Genomic DNA, 21,479 nt, shown 5'->3' with positions numbered 1-21,479 from the left:
AAGACGGGATGCTACACAGTGGTAAACACAAGCATGTCACGTTGCTGCCGTCAAACTCAAACTGATTTTTCTTTCTTAAAATGATAAATGTCTTCAGTTTAAATATTTGACAGGTTTTCTATGTTCTTTTTCTGTGTTGTTGTGATTTGGCGATATATAAAAATAAAAATGAACTGAATTGTTCTACTCTGAATAAAATATAGATTTACGAGATTTGAAAATCATCGGATTTTATTTTTTTGCTTACATTTTACACAGTGGCCCAACTTTTTTGGTACTGGATTTGAATTAGGTACATTATTCTTTACATACTTTTCATGTCGGTGTAGAAAATCGAACCCAAAGTGAAAATAGCATCATCAAGTTGTACTCACTAACAAACAAGAAGAAAAATTCTGTGGATTACAGTGGATTTAATTCAAGGTTTGAGCAAAGAAGCGAAACAAAAACAAAACAATGAAGTAAAAGACAGTAAAGCGCTACAGTGAAGCTAAAGTCCTCCTCCTGTCCTCGCTCTTCCACCTGTCAACTTTCTTCCTTCTTTGCCAGCTTACAGACTTGCAGACTTTCCATCGGGATCCCCCTCCAAGCCTCCTTAGGCTCGCTGACTTTTTTTACCCTTGGGATATGCGTAAGCGATAGTCACTTTGCAGCCATCTAGCTCGCAGTCCTCCATAGCCTCTTTGGCAGCTTTGCAACTTTCATCGCTGCCAAAGTTCACAAAGCCGAACCTGACAAAAATGAAATGTAAAACGCATCCAAGTGAGAATCGTGAACTCAGTTTAAGCAGTTAACACAGTAAAGAGACAGCTTCGCACTACAGACCTCTTTGAAACGTCTTTCTTATTTACAGTGACTCTTGCGTTGACGGCTCCTTCAAAGACACTTTTGAGCATCTCTGGACTCGTCTTCTCAGCGAGGCCCATGACGATCAGTGTTTTTGACAGGACTAGAAAAGAAACATTTAATAATTTAACACCGCTGTTTTACTCAAACTGACATCACAAACGCCACACTTCTGTAATCAAGCAGCCAATCTGATAACATCAAGATAATGAGATGATACCCTTTGCTTTCTCTGGCTTTTCACACGATTCTTCTGTGGCTTCTTTTTTGCCGGCCTCAATATTTTGGGATGACTGCAAGGCCTTTTTATCTGTAAGGAGGTCAGAACATGCAAAGTCCACATTAAATTTACTAAAAAAGAATATTCAAACAGCTTCACTGATTTCACTTACCTTTTTTCCTTTTGTTTTCCACATCAGCTTTAGTGACTCTACAAACACCTTCTTCTCCTACACAGCTCAAAATCAAAACCCTCTTTCGGATCGTCACTCCTTGTTTTTGCTTCTGTACCTTCCTAGCAATGCCTGTGTTTTTGAACTCCAAAAAGGCAATTCTGTTGAAAAATAAAGACATTTCACTTAGAACTTGTTATAAACAATCTTTAAAAATGCACCTATTATATTAATTTTAAGCTTAATATCGTTAATGTTATCTCTTTGAACTCTCGTAGAAAGCTTTGCCTGATTACCTTTTAAAAATACCCTTAATGATGTAATACTAAGCCTTAGCGCATTCACTAACAGCCTTTACGCTAACCTGGTTCTGATTGGCTCTTCGTCATAAACAAAAGGATTAAACAGCAGGTGGGTGGGGCTTTTGCCATAGCCATTGCAAGAGGACCATATAAGTAGGGGTGGGTATCGAAAACCGGTTCTTGTTGAGAACCGGTTCCCACTGTTTCAATTCCTTGGAATTGTTTGCCATTTTTGCAAACGATTCCCTTATCGATTCCAGTCGCCCCGAATGACGTCACCACGTTGCGGAGCGTCATTTACCTGGCAGGAAACATGGCGCGTAAGCGGCTCAAACGCTCAAAACTTTGGTTATACTTTACGAGAACGGATGACAACAGGGCAACTTGCAATACTTGCAAAGTAGATATTTCATTTAAGGGAGGAAACACTACGAATATGCAAAAGCATTTGCTCACAAAACATGCGATAACCTTAAATGAATTTCGTGTTTTTAATTCCGCTCCGGACTCGTGAATCTCAACCCAGCAGCAGCGGTAACGTTTGCACGTCCTCTCCCGTTAATGCGGCAGGTAAATAATCAACTAACAGTGCATATTATGTTAGCGCGATCTGCCTTATTACAAAACCTGCCATTACTGTGCATTTAGGTGATCATGATGAGAGAGACAGACAGAGTCTGGCTCAGATGCTGGCAGTTCTCGCTGCAGTCTACCGGTAGCGTCTCCTTTCAGGCCAGGATAGACAAATGTCACCGAGCAGTGACTAAGTTTGTGGTCAAAGCCTTGCACCCATTTGCCACAGCAGATGATTTTCAGTAAGTAAATGTGTTTAATTGTAGGCAGGGACATTACTGGATATTCTTGTGTAATTGCTACTGAATAATTTATGTTATACTTTGTTATTGCTACAGAAGAATATTTATTTTATTATTTTACATTTACAATTTTTTTTTCCTGGGGACCCTGTGACACCCCATTGAAGAGCTGTAGGCTGTGGATCTCTTAAGATCTCACTGTTGGGTTTGTAAGGCCATGTTACTCCTAAATTTCTATCTTGTTCAAAGAGAAGATATAAAACAAAGTTCTAAGCTATTAGACCTTAGTGTTCTCCTTTTTTAAAAAAAAGAATCGATAAGAGAATCGATAAAGAATCGAATCGTTAAACAGAATCGAAAATGGAATCGGAATCGTGAAAATCGTATCAATACCCATCCCTACATATAAGGATATCCCCTCTTGGTGGCGTCATCATACTACGAGTTTAAAGCAAATTCAAGCTTCAACTTTTAGCTCACTTGTACACATTATGACCTCATCATTAGAATCTCAGCTTTAATATAAACTTCCACCATTCTAACATGAAAGCATAATAGGTCCCCCTTTCAAAGCATAAACAAGTAATGAATGACTTCCTCATCTGACAACTTCCTGTTCAAAACTCTCACCCTTGGGTTGGGCCTTCAGTTCCACCAGGAAACCGGATGGCGATGGCCTTGTGGAAGATCTTCAGAATGTCTTCCTTTGTTGCGTTGTAAGGCAAGTTCTTTACAAACAAACATCTGGCATCTCTGGCTGCAAAAATACAGGAAAGTTCTTCACTTTTTTTTAATATATAAAGCTTATATTACTATTTTGATCCTCACAATGTTTTATATTGACCATTGCCACAGATTCCTATAGGACTGGAAGGCTTAAGGAGCTTCCACATTGGTTTTTCACTACCAGAGGCCAGATCCATCTCTTATACTATGTGACAAATGCACGTTCTTAAAGTTCGATAATAAGTTCATTAATTTAATCAACACACATTAAACAAATCTATTTGGTCATTTTTACCTTGCTTTTTTAGTTCAGGAGATTTCACCTTCACTTTTTCTGCACTTTTGATCTTTGCTTTGGCGATCTTCATTGGTTTATCGAGCAGCACCTCCCCATTTGATGTCAAGGCTTTAGTCAGGTCCATTTCTGAGAGCAAATCTACAAATGCATGTTTCCTGTAACAGCAGAAAATCACTTTATGTATTTTATGTAGCAGCAAAAAATAAATAAATAAAATGAAAATAAAAAAATAAAGCATAAATAAAGAAAACATACTCACCTGGATCGGTCCAATCTGATGTCTTTGAACAGAAGATTTTGTGACATGAGATATTTTTCTAGTGACTCTTTCAGTTCTTCAGAATTTTTAGAGCTGTTGAGGTTACCAACGAAAAGACAAAATCCTAAAGAGGAATAAAGCAGCGAGATGTGTAAAGGCGTCTTCAGGATCACCGGATATCTTACAAGACAAGCAGTAATGAGTTCATACCTTCATTGATGCGCTTTGCTTTCTTTGATGGGGAATCCTCAATGACGGGTCCTGCCTTCCTTTTACCATTTACTGCAGGAGATAGAAAATGTGGTAACCGCCATCGTCCTGGGTTTTGGTCAAGGTTTTTCACCTTATGGACTTTGTATTCTTGTTTGTTTATTTATTTTTTCATCTTCTATTCCTTTAGTAATTTGAGTCCCGAAGTTTACTTTTTTCTTTGATGGAATTTGTGAGGACGTTGTCATTTTCTTTGGACAACCCACCTCACCAATACAGCGGTGCTTTCTGTTTACTAAGGCTACGTCCACACGTACATGGGTATTTTTGAAAACGGAGATTTTCCGTTTTCGTTTTAAAAAATAATCCCGTCCACACGTAAAGGCAGAAATGAAGAAAAACGCTGCTAGGAACATGCCAAAGCAACAGGTGGCGATATATTCCTAACTGTGCAGAAATGTTGGCCAATCAGAAGTCTAGAAGCCTCGGTGGGAAAAAGTAAACAAAGCTGGGGCATAGAAGCAGAGCCGAATCTTGTATGTGTATGTGTATGTGTGGAGGGACAGTAACTATGTGTGTATATGTAAGCATTTAAACAATGCACAGAGTACAATTAACAGTAACAGTATTGTAGAAATTCATCTCACCGAAACAATAACGTGGCACACAGTGTGACGTGAAAAAATGCGCACACCTTTGACGCTGCGTTTTCTCCGTTTTTCTCGTCCACACGTAAATGCAAAAACTGAGTTTTCAAAAATATCCACCCTGGCAGGCGTTTTTAGAAATCTCCGTTTTTAGTGACCGAAAACGCCGTTTACGTGTGGACGGAAGGTGCAAACGCATAGAAAAATCTGCGTTTTCAAAAATACCCGGGTACGTGTGGACGTAGCCTAAGTCTGTCTGCAGAGAGTGTATTTGAGTCCTTTCATTTAACGCTGTATGGCACAATGAGACAACAAGCAACCAAGGGGAGAGAGAGAAACTATAAAAACACAGACAGTAATGAGGGAAAGGGGAACAGGAAGGCAACTAAACACAGCTGCAAATTATCAGGAATTTTTCAAAGGACGGAGATGATAAACAAAAGAAGTGACTATCAAAAAGAAACAGGAAGTGAGAACTGTAACTAAACAGCAAAACACAGACAACAGTAAACCTGACCTAAAGGAAAGATGCAGAAGTCAGGCAAAGAAAAAATTATGAGACAATAAAACTCTTAATAAAAACAGCAAATTAAACTAACAAATAAGGAAATATTGCAAGAAAAATTAAATAACAAACTAAATAAGAACCAAATGAAGATTATTTAAGAATAAACAACCCAGAAAAACTCATGTCTGATATCAATTAACAGTACTATTTTACCTTTTTTGTCCAGTGAGCTTGCGTTCACCTTCGCCTTGTCCTCACTTGTGATCTTTACTTTGGTGATTTTCATTGGCTTATCGAGAAGGATCTCTCCGTTTAACGCCAACGCTTTCGTCAAGTCCATTTCGGTGGCCAAATCTACAAAAGCATGTTTCCTACAACAGCACACATTCATATCAGTTATTTCATCTAGAAGCAAAATTTACAAAACACAGAAAATATTTTTTAAGAGGGGCAAAGAAAAGGTTTTGCAACTCTAAGAAGTTTTTCTTGTGCATACTTTCATTTTCCACATTGCTAATTTTTGGGGGCTTTTATGAAGTGTTAAATATGCAACTTGTTAACTTGACAAGTTATAATGCACTCTCAACTGTCAGCCTGTCCATCACCACTGCAAACTCCTCAATCAACACTCTCAAAGCAAACACCACATCTGTAGTGCTCTTTCTCAGCATGAAGCCATATTGCTGCTCACTGATCATCACCGCTCTCCTTGACACAGCTTCAACAACTCTTTCTCATATCTTCCTGGTATGGCTCATCAGCTTTATCCCTCTGTAGTTACTACAGGCGGCAACATCAACCCTATTCTTGAAAATCTGTATCAGTGCACTTCTTCTCCATTCCTCAGGTATCCACTCACTCACCAGAATTGTGATAAACAATATAAACAACCGTCCGCTGCCTTCTCTCCAACATCTTCACGCCTCCACAGGTATGTCATCAGGACGAACCACCTTTCTCCTTATCCATGAACTTACAGCTTAGATTTAACACAGCAGCTACATGCTGAACATTTTTGTCTTTGTGATTTAACCAAAAAGTCGGGTCCCTTTATGAGCAATGACCCTCAGCACAACTGTTAAGTTACGTTAACACAAAAGTTGAATATTGTGCAAATTTTAGGTCAGTTTTGAGAATGTAAATACGTTTCACAGCAACCTAAAAATAACACTGGAATTTGTCCCACAGTCCAGGAGAAGACCGTTAAATTCAGATCAGGTACATTTGTTGCTTTCACAGGCAAAGAGGTTTTTCATCACACCTTTTAGAGGACTTAACATGAAAAAACTAATCACATAAACAAAGAAACAAACAGAAACACTCACCTGGATTGGTCTAATTGGATGTCTTGAAACAGAAGGCTTTGCGACATGAAGTATTTTTCTAGTGACTTGTTGACTTCTTGATAGGTTTTAGTTTTGTTCAGGTTGCCAACACAAATACGAAATCCTAAAGAAGAACAAAGGGATGAAATATGTGAAGGCGAAGCCTCTCCAGGAATACGAGATAATGTACAAGATAAAGATGAGTTCTCACCGTCATTGTTGACCTTCGATTTCTTGGATGGGCGATTCTTAACTGCTTTTTGTTTCCCATTTACTGCACAGGACAGAAAGTATTACAGATGTTAAATGGACTTTTCTACTTTAACTGCACTCTAAGAACTTTTTTTTTACCAAAAGCCTCATTCACCCAGTAACACACACACGGTTACTGGGTGAATGGATGCAGTGTGGGCAACTTAGGATTCAGCATCCAACCCAAGGACACTTCCGACATAAAAACCGGAGGAGGCAGGGAGTGAACGCCAACTTTATGATTGGCAGACGACCCGCTTTACCTCCTGAGCCACAGCCAATAAAACACAACTACTTCTGCCAGCTGAGGCTTCATGGTCTCTGGAGGGTTTGGTCTTAAACACCTGTTATCACAATTTTATAGCATGTAATAGCTTTTATCATTTGAAGAATAATATTTATGTCTTTGAAAATACTTTGACAAAGGCTGGGGTCGATTGGGGTCTCTTCATCTAGTAAAAGCAGACCTGCCATCATTTAAAGATGCTGTAAATGAACTGTTGTGACTGGATCTTTTGTCACATCAGTGAAAGGGGTGCATGTTTCATATCGGAAGCAGAACTCTAAAAATCTTGTATGAAATGCAACAGATAGACTTTATTACTTTATTATTTTATATTATTACACATGCACACTTCAGAGGAGAAAGGATATTGAAAGATTTTGGTCATGCAGCAGTAACATCCAGTGAACATCCTTACCACAACCAGTCATCTGATCACTTGCATCAAGTGTTGTTTGTGTGTCATCATCCTCTCCTTCCTCATTCTTCTTCTTCCAGGATACAGTTACTGTGGGGGCATTTCCTTTAACTTTTATCACAGTGTCCGTCTGACAATCTGAAAAGATATTTTAATTACTCACACAGCTCAAGCGCGTGACATGTGTGACAGTAACTCACCGGCCACCTCGGTGGGTACACCTGTCCAACTGTCCACTAAATATCTAATCAAATATTACATGGCAGCACCTCCGTGTATTTAGGCAGGTAGACATGATCCAGATGACCTGCTGAAATTCAAACTGAGCACCAGAAGTGGGAAACGTGAAGTCATCTTAACTTGAAGTTTAAGTGACTTTGAATGTCGCATGATTGCTCATGCCAGATGGGTGGATCTGAGTGGAAACTGCTGATTAATTAGGAATTTCCCACATAATCATCACTATGATTGCAGAAAATATCCGTAGGCGGCAGTTCTCTGCGTCAAAATTCCTTGTTGGGGTCAGAGGTCAGAGGAAAATGGCCAGACTGATTTAAGATAATAAGAAGGCAACAGTAACACAAATAGTCAGTTGTTATAACCAGGAAAATGCTGACGAGCACCTCTGAAAGCACAACATCTTGAAACTTGGAGCAGATGGACTACAACAGCAGAAGACCACACTGGGTATCACTCCTGTCAGCTAACAACAGGAAACTGAGGCTACAAGCTCACAAAAAATGAAAAATACAAGTAAGAAAAACATTGCCTGGTCTGATGAATCTCTATTTCTGCAGCAACAGTCAGGTGGAAAGGACAGAGTTTGACATAAACAACATGAAAGCATGGCTCCATCCTCCCTTGTATCAACAATTTCCGGCTGCGGTGGTTTAATGTTGTTGGGGATAATTTCTTGGCACACTTTGGTACCGGCACCAGAGGATTGTTTAAACACCACAGCCTACTTGAATATTGTTTCTGGTCATGTCCATCCCTTTATGACCACAGTGTATCCATCTTCTGATGGCTGCTTCCAGCAGCATAACAAACCATGTCACAAAGCTTAAATAATCTCAAACTGCTTTCTTAAACATGACAGTAATTTCATTGGCCTCCCCAAATGGCCTCCACAGTCACCAGATCTCAATCCAAAAGAGCATCTTTGGGATGTGGTAGAACAGGAGATTCACATCATGGATGTGCAACTAACAAATCTGCAGCTGTCATTGATATGACAGCGTGATGCTGTCATATCAATATGGACTAAAATCTCTGAGCAATGTATCTATCACCTTGTTGGATCTGTGCCACAAAACAGTAAGTTAGTTGTGCAGGCAAAACTGAGTCTTACCTAGTATACGCCAGTTGTACCTTATAAAGTGTCCGCTGAGATCATATAGATTGAAGGACTTATAGTTACTACATTATTCGGCTCAAACATTCGTGTTTACTGTGAATTTCTACATATTAATAGGGATTTACTTGCCAGTGTCAGCTGTGTCCTCTTGTACAACTTTGCTCTGTTTTTTTCCCCGTCTCGCAGCCTGAAACAAACACAACAGCTTCAGTGAGCGATTTACCATTTACGTTTACCAAAAACCCAACTTGAAGTCTGTAAATTCCTTTGCGATGTCTGACAAAACACTGTGCTAACGGCAGAGATGTTCGTGTTACTTTTAGCATTTTTATCATTAAAGACAGAAAAATTAACTCTTCGCTAAATAGCTACCCTTTCTAATGTAATAACGGTATTATATCCTAGTACTCGACTATAATCAGACTCATGTTTTGTACAATTTTAATTATGATAATTCACAAGTTAACCGACTGCTAGCTCCTGAGTTCGCACTGACCCCAACAAACAACGTGATATAAACGCTTAACACAATGCATTATTATCACATCAAAGCCTGTTTGTGTAAGTTGCACAAATGCGGTATAACTCTTACGTCTGTTTTTTCCATATTAAACGTTTAAGTAGCACAAAATCACAGGCTGAAACAATTGTAGCGTCAGTCAGAAACCATACACGCGTGCTAGGATGAAAACATCCACATGCTACCGGACTTGAGTACCGTACTGCGCATGCGTACGATGTACTCTACGGATGCCCGCACAGAAACACGCTTTCGGGTAAGTTTACGCGGTTTCACGACTACTACTTTCGTTATTCCTTGCTGATAATTACACTACCGTGTGCGCTACCCCGCAGTGAGGGGAGCAGATCCCGGGAACAGGTTCGAAGAAAGCGGTTAGACAGATTTGGGGAGGTTTTTGGAAGCTAATTACTATTTAAATGTCTACTAGCCAGTTAGCCCTAGCTTAACTTTTGAGTTTGGTGAACTTGTGAAAAGTATTTCGGCTCCAGCCAAACTTTGGACCCATTTTCACTTTTAGCTACTGAAATTTGTGATGCGAATGTTTGCTCTGCTGGAAAATCATGCTGTAGCAATCTGTTGACTCAAACAGGCTGGAACCCGAGTCCAAAGGTGGAGTTACAGTCCCAACACGAAGCCCGGTGCAGATAAGCTACTATCGGATTAAACTAGCCATTCAGGTTGTACACAACACCACAATGAGTTGGTCACAAATGGCGTGGGACGGCACTGAGACAAAGTAGGACACACTTTCCCACAATGGGGAGCCACAGGAACGGTTTCAAGAAGGAAAGCTACATTTTGTCGGTGGACGTGGGCACAACGTCAATCAGATGTCACGTCTATGACAAGGAGGCAAAGATCCGAGGATCATGCTCTACAAAGGTATTCATCTGTTCTGCCTTTTTAATTCCTCACATAAACCACCCACTTGGTAAATAAATTAAATGCAGCATCCACACAAACTTGATCTTTCCCCAGGTTGTGCTCCTCTATCCAGAGGTAGGACATGTGGAGATGGACCCAGATGACCTGTGGAAAGGGTTTATCTCTGTGGTTAAAGGAGCTGTGCAAGGTACATCTGCTCCAATTCCTACTTTTATGTCAATCTGGAGATGTGCCATGAAAGTGTTTGTCCCCTTCCTGATTCCTAAGGTTTTTTGTATATTGGTCACACTTGAATCTAAAGATAAACACTTTTATTTGCCATTGTTGCACTAGGTCAGGGTACCTTGGAAATCTCGTGGATAATGGCTATCACTGTGGTTCAGAGTCCCAAAGCCTTAGAAATGGCTTTGTAACCATTTCTAGGCATGTCGTAATACAAGCATAATAGATAAAACACTACCGAAGTTTCACATAGTTCATTTAGTTTTGTTATCAAAGAGAACATTGTGTGCGAAAGATCATATACTGATATTCCAGTTAAGGACACTTGGCTTTTAGATTTTTTTTTAAATTGTTCTTTTTGTTTATCATTTACCGCAATGTGAATGTGTTATGTTGGAAGTTTTTTAGAAAAACGATTCTTGTCCTTCTTTTTCTCCGCTTAACCGTTTTGTGCTCGTGTTGCTGTCCTGATCATATAGATGCAGGAATACAAATGCACCAGGTAGAGGCCCTTGGCATCTCCACTCAGCGCAGTACCTTCACAACATGGGACAGGTGAATAGCTTTGCTCACATACCTACTTTAGCACATCTTTGAATAATTCATGCCCTATGCTGGCTTCTCCTCTAGTTTGTTTCTCATCTCCTCCTCCGCTTTGACAGGAGAACTGGGGTTCCTTTCCACAACTTCATCAGCTGGCAGGATCAGAGAGCTGCAGACCTGGTGAAGTCCTGGAACAGATCCTGCACCATGAAAGTGAGGCTGCTCCCCATTTCTATCTTTCATGATCTTTAGTCAATAGATTGGACTTTAAAAGGCAAAGGCAGGAAAAATTTTCAAATAAATATAATGTTCCCATGTAAACTCAAAATTCTTTTCAACCAGTGCTGGATGTGTTTTTTGTTTATCCAACTTATTTGTTTGTTTGTTTGTTTGTTTGTTTGTTTTTACAAAAATCTCAGGCAATCCATGGTGCAATGAAGGTCCTCTACTTTGTTACCAGGCAGAAACGGTTGCTTGCAGCAAGTCTCATCGTCTTCTCCACTCAGCATGTCACTTTTCGCCTCGTCTGGGTCTTAACACATTACAAACAGGTGTGTGGAAGGGTTAACTAACGGGCTTGTGCTCAAAACTAGAGTAACACATTTGCACACATTTGCATCCATAACAACTGGGAACAATGTGGGCCACTGTTTAATTGCAATCAAACAATTCCTTTATGTGTGAAAAATCACAACTAAGCGATGAATTCAGGAACAGTGAGTGCACTGAAAAGTTAAAGTTCCCTCATATTTGACGGAATATAACAAATCATTCATTACTATTAAGGGTTAGACTCTTACAGTTGTTACCATCAGTATAAGAGAATAAATAACTATTTGCCATTTGTAAAGGATTTTCCAACCACTAGTCTGTATGTATTTTTAATACATATTCAAAGTAGATTTGTGGAGTAATCATCGGCTCCTGTGCATGGATAACATCAAGCTGTACAACCGGCATGAGTGAGACATTGACTCATTGATCCTCAGCCTGAATAAGTGTGACTCAGTGGTGTCAGAGTGTGGGAAGGGGATCCACACCAAAAGGTTTTCGAGAAGGCAGGATGACAAGCACATAGAACAGCTACAAGTACCCACAGTCCTTTGGGTTCCACAATGAAGATCTAAGACAAGTCATTTAATACTCAACTGTAATATTAAACAGGAGGAGATACACTGATATGTCAAGACACAAAAAAACTGCTCACAAAAGGTTAGGTCTCCACCCAAAATCTGACACCCTGAGGCTGTGCAAGTAGCGGAAAGAGGTGAGGCAAGGATTAGACGGTGACGGAGGATACATGAGTAGGTTAGGAAGATGGTTCCACTTGAGATGAAGAATACTTCAGGCAGTTGAAGAAAGATGATGGTGAGGGAAAGGAGGAGGAAGCATTGTAAAAGACCAAAAGCCTGCATTGGGATGTTCCATCGACAGGTAGAGGAAGTGGCTGACATCAAGAAATCCCAGCAGGGGCTAGAAAAATGTTGACTTTAAGGACAGCACAGAAGCTCTGATAATGGTGGCAGAAGAACAAACCCTAAGCACCAGATTCTTAGAGGCGGGAGTCTAACGAATGTGGACTAAAAGTCCCAAAGTACTGATGGGAGACACCTCTGAACACTAGGGCTAAGATCCTGAGATAAACAGAGAAGTGCCAGTGGCAGAAGGAACAACTGGACCAGATGTGGAAGATACAGTTCAAAATGGTCCCAGTGGTAACACCAGCATCAGGAGCTATAACCCTAAAAGTGGATGAGTGGCTCCAGCAGATTGAGGACACATCAGAGATTTCTGTCCAGAAGAGTAAAGTCCGAGGACAGCTCGGCTAAAGCGGAATTTATGCTTTGCATGTTCACAGTCCACCGCCAATCAGGGGATGGCCCGTCTACCTACAGAGAACTCTGTTGTTAATGGAGGCAGAGTACAAAGTATGTGGTATAACTGGTTTGTGGGCTGATTGCTGTGTGCTGTTTGTGGTCCGTCAGCCACCTGCAGGGAAGAGCAAGGTTCAAATATACAAAGTGCTGAAGTCAAACAAAGAGTCCACTGCAGCCACTCTCAAAGCTTCTGTATTATTATTATTTTTACGTTTTTTTTGTGTGTTTGTTTGGTTTTTTATGCTTCTCCCATTCCCGGTGTACTCCGCTTTCCTGCTCTGGTCCACTTATCAACCAATCAGCATTCAGCATCCAGCGACATGCAGTTAGGATTTTGGAGGAATGCATGGGAGCACGGCTGTGATGGGAGAAAAGCCCTCAGGTCTCGCTGTCCGAACAGAAACGTGTACGCAGACTGACACATTTACAGGAACATAAATTACGCTTGAGATGCTGCGCAGAACCCTCGCTCCCAGCTTTTCCCTCTTAAGAAACACAAACATGCTACGCCCCAGGAGGGAGGTTTTTATTTATGTAAAAATAAACTTGTGTTGATGCCCTTATGAACCAAAGAGTTGATTAATAAAAAAGGAAAGGAGAAGCATGGAGATGGCCCACGGCATTCTTCTGTTTTCAGCCTCGTCATGTTTCTTTCTTCTTTCAGGTTTGTCAAGCAATAGATGAAGGTTACTGCTGCTTTGGGACAATAGACAGCTGGCTCCTGTTTAAACTCACAAAAGGTGGGTTTGCATTGTTTAGCTTGGTTTCCCAGACATCGAGTAAGCCTAGCCCAAAAACACTTTTTCCTTTTTTTTTCCTTTCAGGGGAGAATTTTTTTCTAGCTATTCTCGTTTAGCCTCTTGAACTCAGTGACATCTAAAACAAGTTCAGTAATATAAGATTTGTGCAGTGAACTGTGATTTTGTACAGTTCCTAACAGGATAATAATCCCCAGACAGAATGTCCTTTGTCTTATCAATCCTACTGAGTCACTGATTGGCTGAAATTCCTCAGGAATGTTTCGGCTCACTCCTGGGGAGGAGATTTGGGAAAGTGACAAGCAGCTCGAGTTTTTTGTTAATTAACCTTTCTTTTAGAGACTGATTATATGCATCTCCTAATCTGTTTCAGGACACCTGCATGCCACCGATTACTCTAATGCCAGTTCAACAGGGATTTTCGACTCTTATCAGGTCTGGTGTCAGTCAGAATTATTTACTGTTTATTCTGTGGTTGGTTTGAGTTTGTCTTTTTATATCCCTGTAATGTGACTTGCTTCATAGATGTGCTGGAGTGGGTTTCTTTCCTCTCTTGTGTCCCTGCCACTCTCTATTTTCCCCAAAGTAGAAAATACAGGGTGAGTGGACCATTCGCTTCCAGTTACATCTGACACTTTGTTCATGTTTTAGCAAAAGTCGCTCATATTAATAAACATGATCACATTTGTCTTTGTATTCTATGTTTTTTTTTTTTTTATGTCCCTGCTGAGTCAGAGACATGCTTGTTTTTGTTATTGTTTGTCTTTTTGTTTGATTCAAAGTCTATCTGTCTAAATTTAATGAAACTTTGTTTCATTCATACCTATTTATATATAGATCAATGGGTCCCAACTTTTATCCATGCACAGTGTTATAATATGCAAGGAAGTGGGGGTAAAAGAGATTGTGTTAATTTTTTCTCTAAAAGATTTTTCTTGAGAAACACTGAGTGTGTGCCACAATCCCACATGATCACATTTAATGTGACTCACATGTTTGCTTTCTCGCAGCTGGTGGAAGCAAACATCTGTGTGCATAAGAAAAATTTATACATTAAAGTTCAAATGCACTGACTGAAAATGTACACTGTCAACAGTCACTTCAATATGTTAGTGAGAGAGTTATAATTAAAGATTAATTAAAGCACCAAATCACAACAACAGTCGCCTCAGGGCGATTTATATTGTAAGGTAGACCCTACAATATTACATACAGAGAAAACCCCAGCAATCATATGACCCCTCCCCCCATGAGCAAGCATTTTAGAGACAGTGGGAAGGGAAAACTCCTTTCTAACGAGAAGAAACCTCCAGCAGAGCCAGGCTCAGGGAGGGGCGGCCCCAGCCATGACCGGTTGGGGTGAGAGAAAGAAGCATCGTGATGCATTGTGTCTGATTTCTCCGGTTTCTTGTCTTGACACCACAGCCATGACTTTGGTTCCACAGACCCATCCATCTTTGGCGTGCCCATTCCTATCATGTCAGTGGTGAGTCAACATCTGACCGTCACACAATCTCTTGTCTGCATTGCAAACCTCTGACTGCTTAAACCTGGCATTTTGCCACCGTTATGTTGTAACAAAGATGTCTCGCAAAGTTAGCTAATCAGCAACTGATGGCACGTCATCCCTGCACTCTACTTCACTTCCCTTAATTGGAAGTTTTCAACATTCATTGTCATCAAAACTTTCAATTATCTCCTCTGTCCATGTGCCTTAGATGGCAGACCAACAGGCAGCCATGTTTGGAGAGTGCTGCTTTGATGTTGGTGATGTGAAGATCACCATGGGAACAGGCACCTTCATGGACATAAACACTGGGAGCAAACCACATACATCTGTAGCAGGTAAAGAGTCCACACATACATTACAAATACATTCATATTCACCCATTCAGGCTAATCATAACCTCTGACCTCTCTTTACAGGTCTGTATCCTCTTGTGGGGTGGAAGATCGGCTCAGAGGTGATGTACCTGGCAGAGGGAAATGCAGCCGACACAGGGACCGCCATCAAATGGGCACAGAAGCTGGGTGAGCAGTGAGGCGTATAGTGTGAAAACACCATGCACGACTAATTCATCCATCTTTAAATCACAGTCGGTTTAATCTTCCACACTGAATACTGAGCGTGGCAGTGACGGACAGAACCGGGGATTGTGTGTGACACCTGTGTGTGTGCTGTTCCAGAGCTCTTCTCTGATGTCAGAGAGACCAGCACCATGGCTTACAGTGTCAGGGATTCAGATGGAGTGTGTTTTGTTCCTTCCTTCAGCGGCCTGCAGGTCTGTGCAGTTTTTGTTTTTCTGCTGTAAGCGTGTATTTCTTTTAACCAGCACACTCATTCATTTCTTTATTTCATTTATTTCTCTGTAACATGGTGTCTCTTTTTTTTTTGCTGCCCTCCATTGTGAACTCGCCCTTGTAAGTGTTTATCCTGGATGCCAAATGGTTAGACACGCAAAAAGCTACTTTTCGACAGTAACCCTGCAGAGCTGCGTAACAGCACATCTGCTGACCAACAATTTTTGAGCTTGACTTTAAGACACAAAGACCGTTTAGAGACCTTTTTTTTCTTTCATCCTTTCTTTAACGACTGCAGTTTATTAACTGTTGGTGTAAATGTTTTATTAAAGGCTCCTCTGAATGATCCAAAAGCATGCGCTTCCTTCATGGGCCTAAAACCATCTACTACTAAACGCCACCTGGTCCGGGCCATTCTGGAGTCAATCGCCTTCAGGTGAGGCATTTTCAAAAGATTAAATACTGTGCAAAAGTTTTGAGCTATCCCTCATTTGGTAAATATTTTTGCTTCCAGGAGCAAAGAGCAAGTTTCAAAGTTTTTTTTATTGAAAACCCTTGTTTTTTAACTGCTTTTCAGTCCTGTCCTTGTACCCGACCATTTTCAGCAGTGTTTGGAATTTTTGGTAAGCTGCTTAAAACTGATCTGTAAATCATTTAAGTATGAAAAAGGCACCTAACTCAAGGGAGGAACCAGTGTTGTGTCTACTCATAGCAGACAACTTTGTTACTAGCAGCTGGTCACAATAACGTGTAATCTTTTTCAATTTCTGTAGAAGAATCTATGAAAATGTTAAATATAACCAGTGTTGGGAAGGTTACTTTTAAAATGTATTCCATTACAAAATACAGAATACATGTCCCAAAATGTATTCTATAACGTATTCCGTTACGTTACTCAATGAGAGTAACGTATTCTGAATACTTTGCATTACTTAATATATTATCATGCTGTTTACAACTACGTGAATGTACTATTGCTGTGATTTATTACTGTTACTGAAGGTCCGCGGCTCGTAGCCGAAAAATAGCTTTACTCTGTTGTCTGGGTCAACTTTGCTTGCGAGAGACAGAGAGAGGCGTTGAAAAGCTGCTCCAACGGAACTTATTGTTTTTGGAGGAAAACACGAACACGGTGTACAGTCGAGTCTTAATAGCTTACTTACAACTGGGCTCGTCAGGCACTCTTCTTGGCTGCAGTGGTTATTATTATATTTACATGCTTCCAGCTCCCGTTTTTACTCGATGACAACTCGTACTTTTCCTTTTTCTCCCTCCCTCGCTCACAGACACATAACGTGTATGGCAGTCCATTCTCCCTGCAGCACGGACTACACTGCCTATGAGGCTACATTCTTTAGAGCTATACCGGTAGCATTCTGCCTATTAGCTTAGCACAACAACAACAAAAAGGCCTCTCTCACCCAGGAAACACGCAGAGAGAGAGCGTCACCCTGTAACCATGGCAACCGTAACCCTGCCACCTGGAACTACAGAACGTAGCTGTCAAACAAAACCCGAACAGGCCTGACCCGCCACAATATGAAACAGGAAAGTACCACCGTGTAATCCATTTATTTCAACAAAGTAACTGTATTCTAAATACCACCTTTTTAAATGGTAACTGTAACAGAATACAGTTACTCATATTTTGTATTTTAAATACGTAACGGCGGTACATGTATTCTGTTACTCCCCAACACTGAATATAACACACTTCTTATATTGGCATCAAATATTTTTGCACCACACAATAACTCCCAAAGAGCTATTAGCTGGCATATTTTGGAAGAGTGTGCAAGTATATCCTTAGAAATGTTGAGGAAACTGGATAAGTGAAGGACAGAATAAGAAATGTTCGACCTAACAACTATCTAGCAGATACACTGTATCTGAAAGTCATGTCCTGAAGACATAAGAAAAAGATGTATTTTCAAAAAGGAAGAAAGGCTCAGGTATGCCAAATTACACAAGTACTGGAGTGAAAATCAGCCACAACAGGTCCGATGGAGTGATGAATGCAAATTTGGCATTTTTGGTTCCAAATGTATGAAGAAGTTCAGGAGAGAGGTACAACAGTGAGTGTCCACAGCCATCTGTGAAACACAGGAGAGACTGTGTCATGGTTTGGGGCTGAATTTCAGACGGTGGAATTAGAGATCTTTAAAAATCTGATGATAATCATGATACGAGAAAAATGTTGACAGAATTTAACCATCTGGAAAGCCTCAGTGGCTTCATTTTCTAACCTGATAATGATCCTTAACACTTGTTGAGAACTGTTCCTGCAGAGTGTTTAAAGAGATTAAAATTGTGTTGAAGATTAACGGTGGTCAGACTTGCAATCACGCTGGGATTGTACAAACTCTTCTTTGCCTTGTGAGCTGTATTTTCATGTATGATTGCACCAATTTCCTAGTTTTCGAGTCCAATATAGTGAAATGAGGGTGGCTCAAGACTATTGCACAGCACTCTAGTTTCCTTATTGCTTTACTGTTTATTCTCATTCATGCTTATTTACATTCTGTTCCAGAAATAAGCAGCTGTATGAGACAATGTTAAGAGAAACCTGTATTCCCATCACAAAGATAAGGTACGGTACTTCTTTAAACTTGTCAGTCTGAAGGTAGTAACTGTACATGCAATAAAAACTCTGTGTGTTGGCAATTAACTCATACAGAGACCAGACACCCGTTTGATATTTTATTTTAGTGTTTGTCTTTTAGCCAACAAACTGGGCGTAACAGAATAGACTCTTGTGTTCTCTGCCTCCACTCACGCAGTTCATTTCTTTATTGACTTTGCATTATGGCTTTATGTTTCCCTGATACTGTTACAGTAAAGTGAAGGAAAATCTAATTGAGTGCTCGGCTCCTTTCTCTCTCAGGGTGGACGGCGGTGTTTCCTCCAATGACTTCGTCATGCAGCTGACCTCAGACTTGTTTGGTAAAAAGATAGCCAGACCCCAGCACCATGAGATGTCATGTCTCGGGGCTGCTTTTGTCGCTGGACTTGAAGTCGGTATGGAAATAAATATTTAAACAGAACAAATATTTGCACTGTAGTCGAATGTTTTGAAGGAGCATTTGATTCGCAGCCGTGTGAAGAGAAGATGTCTTAGAAATGACGTTGAGCACAAACGGAGTGATCTATCATGCTCTGACACTCTGGTCTTACTTTCAATGTGGTTTTTCTCTAAAAATATTACAGCTCCTGACAGGCCCATTTGAAAAGTTTTGATCAAAAGTCCTATTTTTATTCCTGCTGACTCTGGCAGGAGAGGCAAAAAGCCTTGCTGTTTGTTACATAACCGGCTTTCCATTTAATTATTCACATTATGTAATTAGATTGTTATATATTAGTCAGTATTTAATCAAATCAACCAAAAAATATGGCTGATTTGTTGTGGCTGTTTCATAACAGGCCAGAAGCAGGTGGTGCTGACGACTGAAAAATAAAATGAATCATGAGGAACATGGCTTTTAAGTGGATCAGTCCACAGTGATGTAGATAATTAGATCATTTGTCCAGCATTTATTGCTCTTTTTGCACCACAGCGTACCTTGTGCGGTGCTAGATTCTGCATTTATATTTGTGTCGGTGTTGACGCAGGTTTCTGGAGGACGCGTGAGGAGCTGAAAAAGCTGCAGAGTGCCGACGATGAGTTTTTGCCCCAGTGTGCAGACAAGGAGTGTGCCGGCAGCCCGAACGGGGAGTACGTCCCCATCCTCCAGAGCTGGGAGAGAGCTCTGCGGCGCTCCATGAATTGGTACAACAAGCCTTGACACTTGAAGCACACACACGGAGAGTCCATGGGGGTGACCATGGAGGATGGAGATGTCAGATCTGATGACATTTGAAAGTAGACCGATGATTTTTGTTAATTTTTTTTTTTTTTAAGAAAAATTACTGTTTACAAAGTAACAACCATTAGCTGTGAGTCAAATTTTAACGGGCAAAAATAAATCCTGGGCTACTTATGTAAGGAAAACATCGTTGCCAGCAGTTACTTAGTCGTCCTAGGGAACATGACAGCAGATTTTTTATTTTTCCCGAGATCTGTTTTCACTGCCACTTGTTTGTCTGCAAGTTTGCACATAATCTACCTAGCTTAGTTTTTAGAAACTTGTTGAAGAGGTGTAGCACAGTTAAGGAAAGAACCCGTTCTGGACCACAGCAGGGCATTGATCTTGTCATAGGATACACTCTCCAAGTGCCCCTCTAATGTAAAGCTGAAGGACAAATGCACTGACATGATGCTGCAGCACTGATTAATACAGTTGAAGGCACGCTTGTACTAACTTCACACAGCAGTGCAGGTCAGATCCACGCCAAAGGATTCCCCAGCCACAGCCTTGAATTGCTGTCCACAAACAGGAGTTGCTGTTCCCTGACTTGATTTCCTCTTCTTGCACACAGCAGCTGGTTTACAAGCACATTTCATTCATTCCAGGCTGGACGTCACTGGTGCTGCTTCATATTTCAGTCGTTTTTTGTTTTTTTTTTCGCAGCGGAAATAAGATTTTTACATTTTCCCACATGGGGGTGCTGATGACCACCTTTTACAGCTTTTTAAAAATCATGAGGTCGCCATAGCAACCGCATGCCAAATGTTCATCAGCAGCTATAGAGTTAAAAGCGTTCATCCCAGATTCACACATGAGCCTCTGTTCATGACACCTCAGACTGCACAAAAGGAAGCCCAGATCCGATATGTGCAGCTTAATGTTTCACTTTTCCACGTAGCAGCTGCCTCTCAATTTTAAATCTGAACGTTGACCTCGTAAAGTCATACATGATGCCTCTTTTTTTTTTTTTAATTAATTACTGTGTGATCAACAAATTATATTCAGTGGCTGTATTCAGAGATTTAAATATTACTAGAACAAAAAACTAATTGTATGTGTTTGTTTTTCTGTATGTGGGAATTTGACTGGAGTTAAGTGTTTAATGTTAATTCTATGCTTCCAATTAGTGGATTATATACCTCTCGATTGGCAACAAGAGCTGGAAAAAGTATTAGATTTAACTGTAATAAACACAAAAATGTCTAATTTTGTACTGTTTGATGCTTTGATCTGTTATCTTGTTGTTGTGAGTGAGGTCATAAGGGGTTCAAACCAGTCCATGTCTCATGATTATTCTTTGTTAGTGTGGAGTACAACCATGGGGATGTCATATGATAATGTTTTGACTCGAGTCTCGATCTCGACTTGATGAACTCTGATGACATAGTTTAAAATTCTGTTCGCATTATGATGAAGCCCAAATGACTAACTAGATCTAAACTGTGAATGTCTTTCCTGACTTGTTCTGCTCCCCGTGTGATGATCTGTTCTCTTGCAAAGTGTAAAACTGTGCCTAACCCTAAAGTTAACCCCAGTTCACGTGTGTGACATCACTTGTACTTCATTCAGTTTCTGAATGGCACGTGTCATTCAGATGAATACAATGTGTGTAATTGTAAAAAGATTTGGATGAGAAGGTCTAGCATTTTTGTTGCTGGGGGAGGGGCTTCTATTAAAAACCTGAATTATCAGCTGTTGTGGTCGTGGTGATTTGGGTGCCTCACGCACTCAAGCTGCACAGGTGTCTGTGACACACGGTGAGCGAGTGAGCAGATGCTGCCTGAAAGTGTTTACCTCCACAAGGACTCTGGGGAAATGCTGCTGCCTCATGCCTGAGATGGGGGGGGTTGTTATCAGAAACGCAGGCCACCGGATGAGTCTGGGGAT

General features: G+C 40.6%; 2 protein-coding genes across 4 annotated transcripts; one reads left to right on the top strand and one right to left on the bottom strand.

Annotated features, from left to right (window-relative positions):
• Window positions 1-213: 213 nt before the first annotated feature.
• LOC146498038 (nucleolin-like) lies at window positions 214-9,372 on the bottom strand. Its single transcript, XM_085139357.1, has 14 exons — window positions 9,231-9,372; window positions 8,768-8,825; window positions 7,282-7,419; window positions 6,540-6,602; window positions 6,329-6,452; window positions 5,217-5,374; window positions 3,849-3,920; window positions 3,639-3,762; window positions 3,377-3,534; window positions 2,986-3,112; window positions 1,239-1,399; window positions 1,067-1,156; window positions 826-949; window positions 214-731 (listed from the first exon to the last, which is right to left on the bottom strand). The coding sequence occupies exons 1-14, from the start codon at window positions 9,243-9,245 to the stop codon at window positions 596-598; spliced, it is 1,548 nt and encodes a 515-aa protein (XP_084995483.1). The 5' UTR covers window positions 9,246-9,372; the 3' UTR covers window positions 214-595.
• Window positions 9,336-19,628, top strand: gk5 (glycerol kinase 5). 3 transcript variants are annotated; one of them, XM_085139356.1, is made up of 17 exons: window positions 9,336-9,406; window positions 9,751-10,043; window positions 10,140-10,233; window positions 10,748-10,823; window positions 10,931-11,024; window positions 11,231-11,362; window positions 13,353-13,428; window positions 13,820-13,881; window positions 13,972-14,045; window positions 14,872-14,932; window positions 15,165-15,291; window positions 15,373-15,477; window positions 15,634-15,728; window positions 16,080-16,183; window positions 18,278-18,337; window positions 18,632-18,765; window positions 19,357-19,628. In XM_085139356.1, the coding sequence occupies exons 2-17, from the start codon at window positions 9,918-9,920 to the stop codon at window positions 19,527-19,529; spliced, it is 1,593 nt and encodes a 530-aa protein (XP_084995482.1). In that variant the 5' UTR covers window positions 9,336-9,406; window positions 9,751-9,917; the 3' UTR covers window positions 19,530-19,628. The 3 variants fall into 3 exon arrangements, with proteins under 3 accessions (XP_084995482.1, XP_084995480.1, XP_084995481.1); XM_085139355.1 differs by lacking the exon at window positions 9,336-9,406 and adding an exon at window positions 9,425-9,532; XM_085139354.1 differs by lacking the exon at window positions 9,336-9,406 and having other exon boundaries at window positions 9,421-10,043.
• The last annotated feature ends 1,851 nt before the right edge of the window (window positions 19,629-21,479 follow it).

The sequence above is a fragment of the Neolamprologus multifasciatus genome, chromosome 18 (assembly GCF_963576455.1).
Source record: "Neolamprologus multifasciatus chromosome 18, fNeoMul1.2, whole genome shotgun sequence".
NCBI lineage: Eukaryota > Metazoa > Chordata > Actinopteri > Cichliformes > Cichlidae > Neolamprologus > Neolamprologus multifasciatus.
The sequence above is the reverse complement of the archived record's forward strand: the minus strand, read 5'-3'. Positions and strand labels throughout refer to the sequence as shown.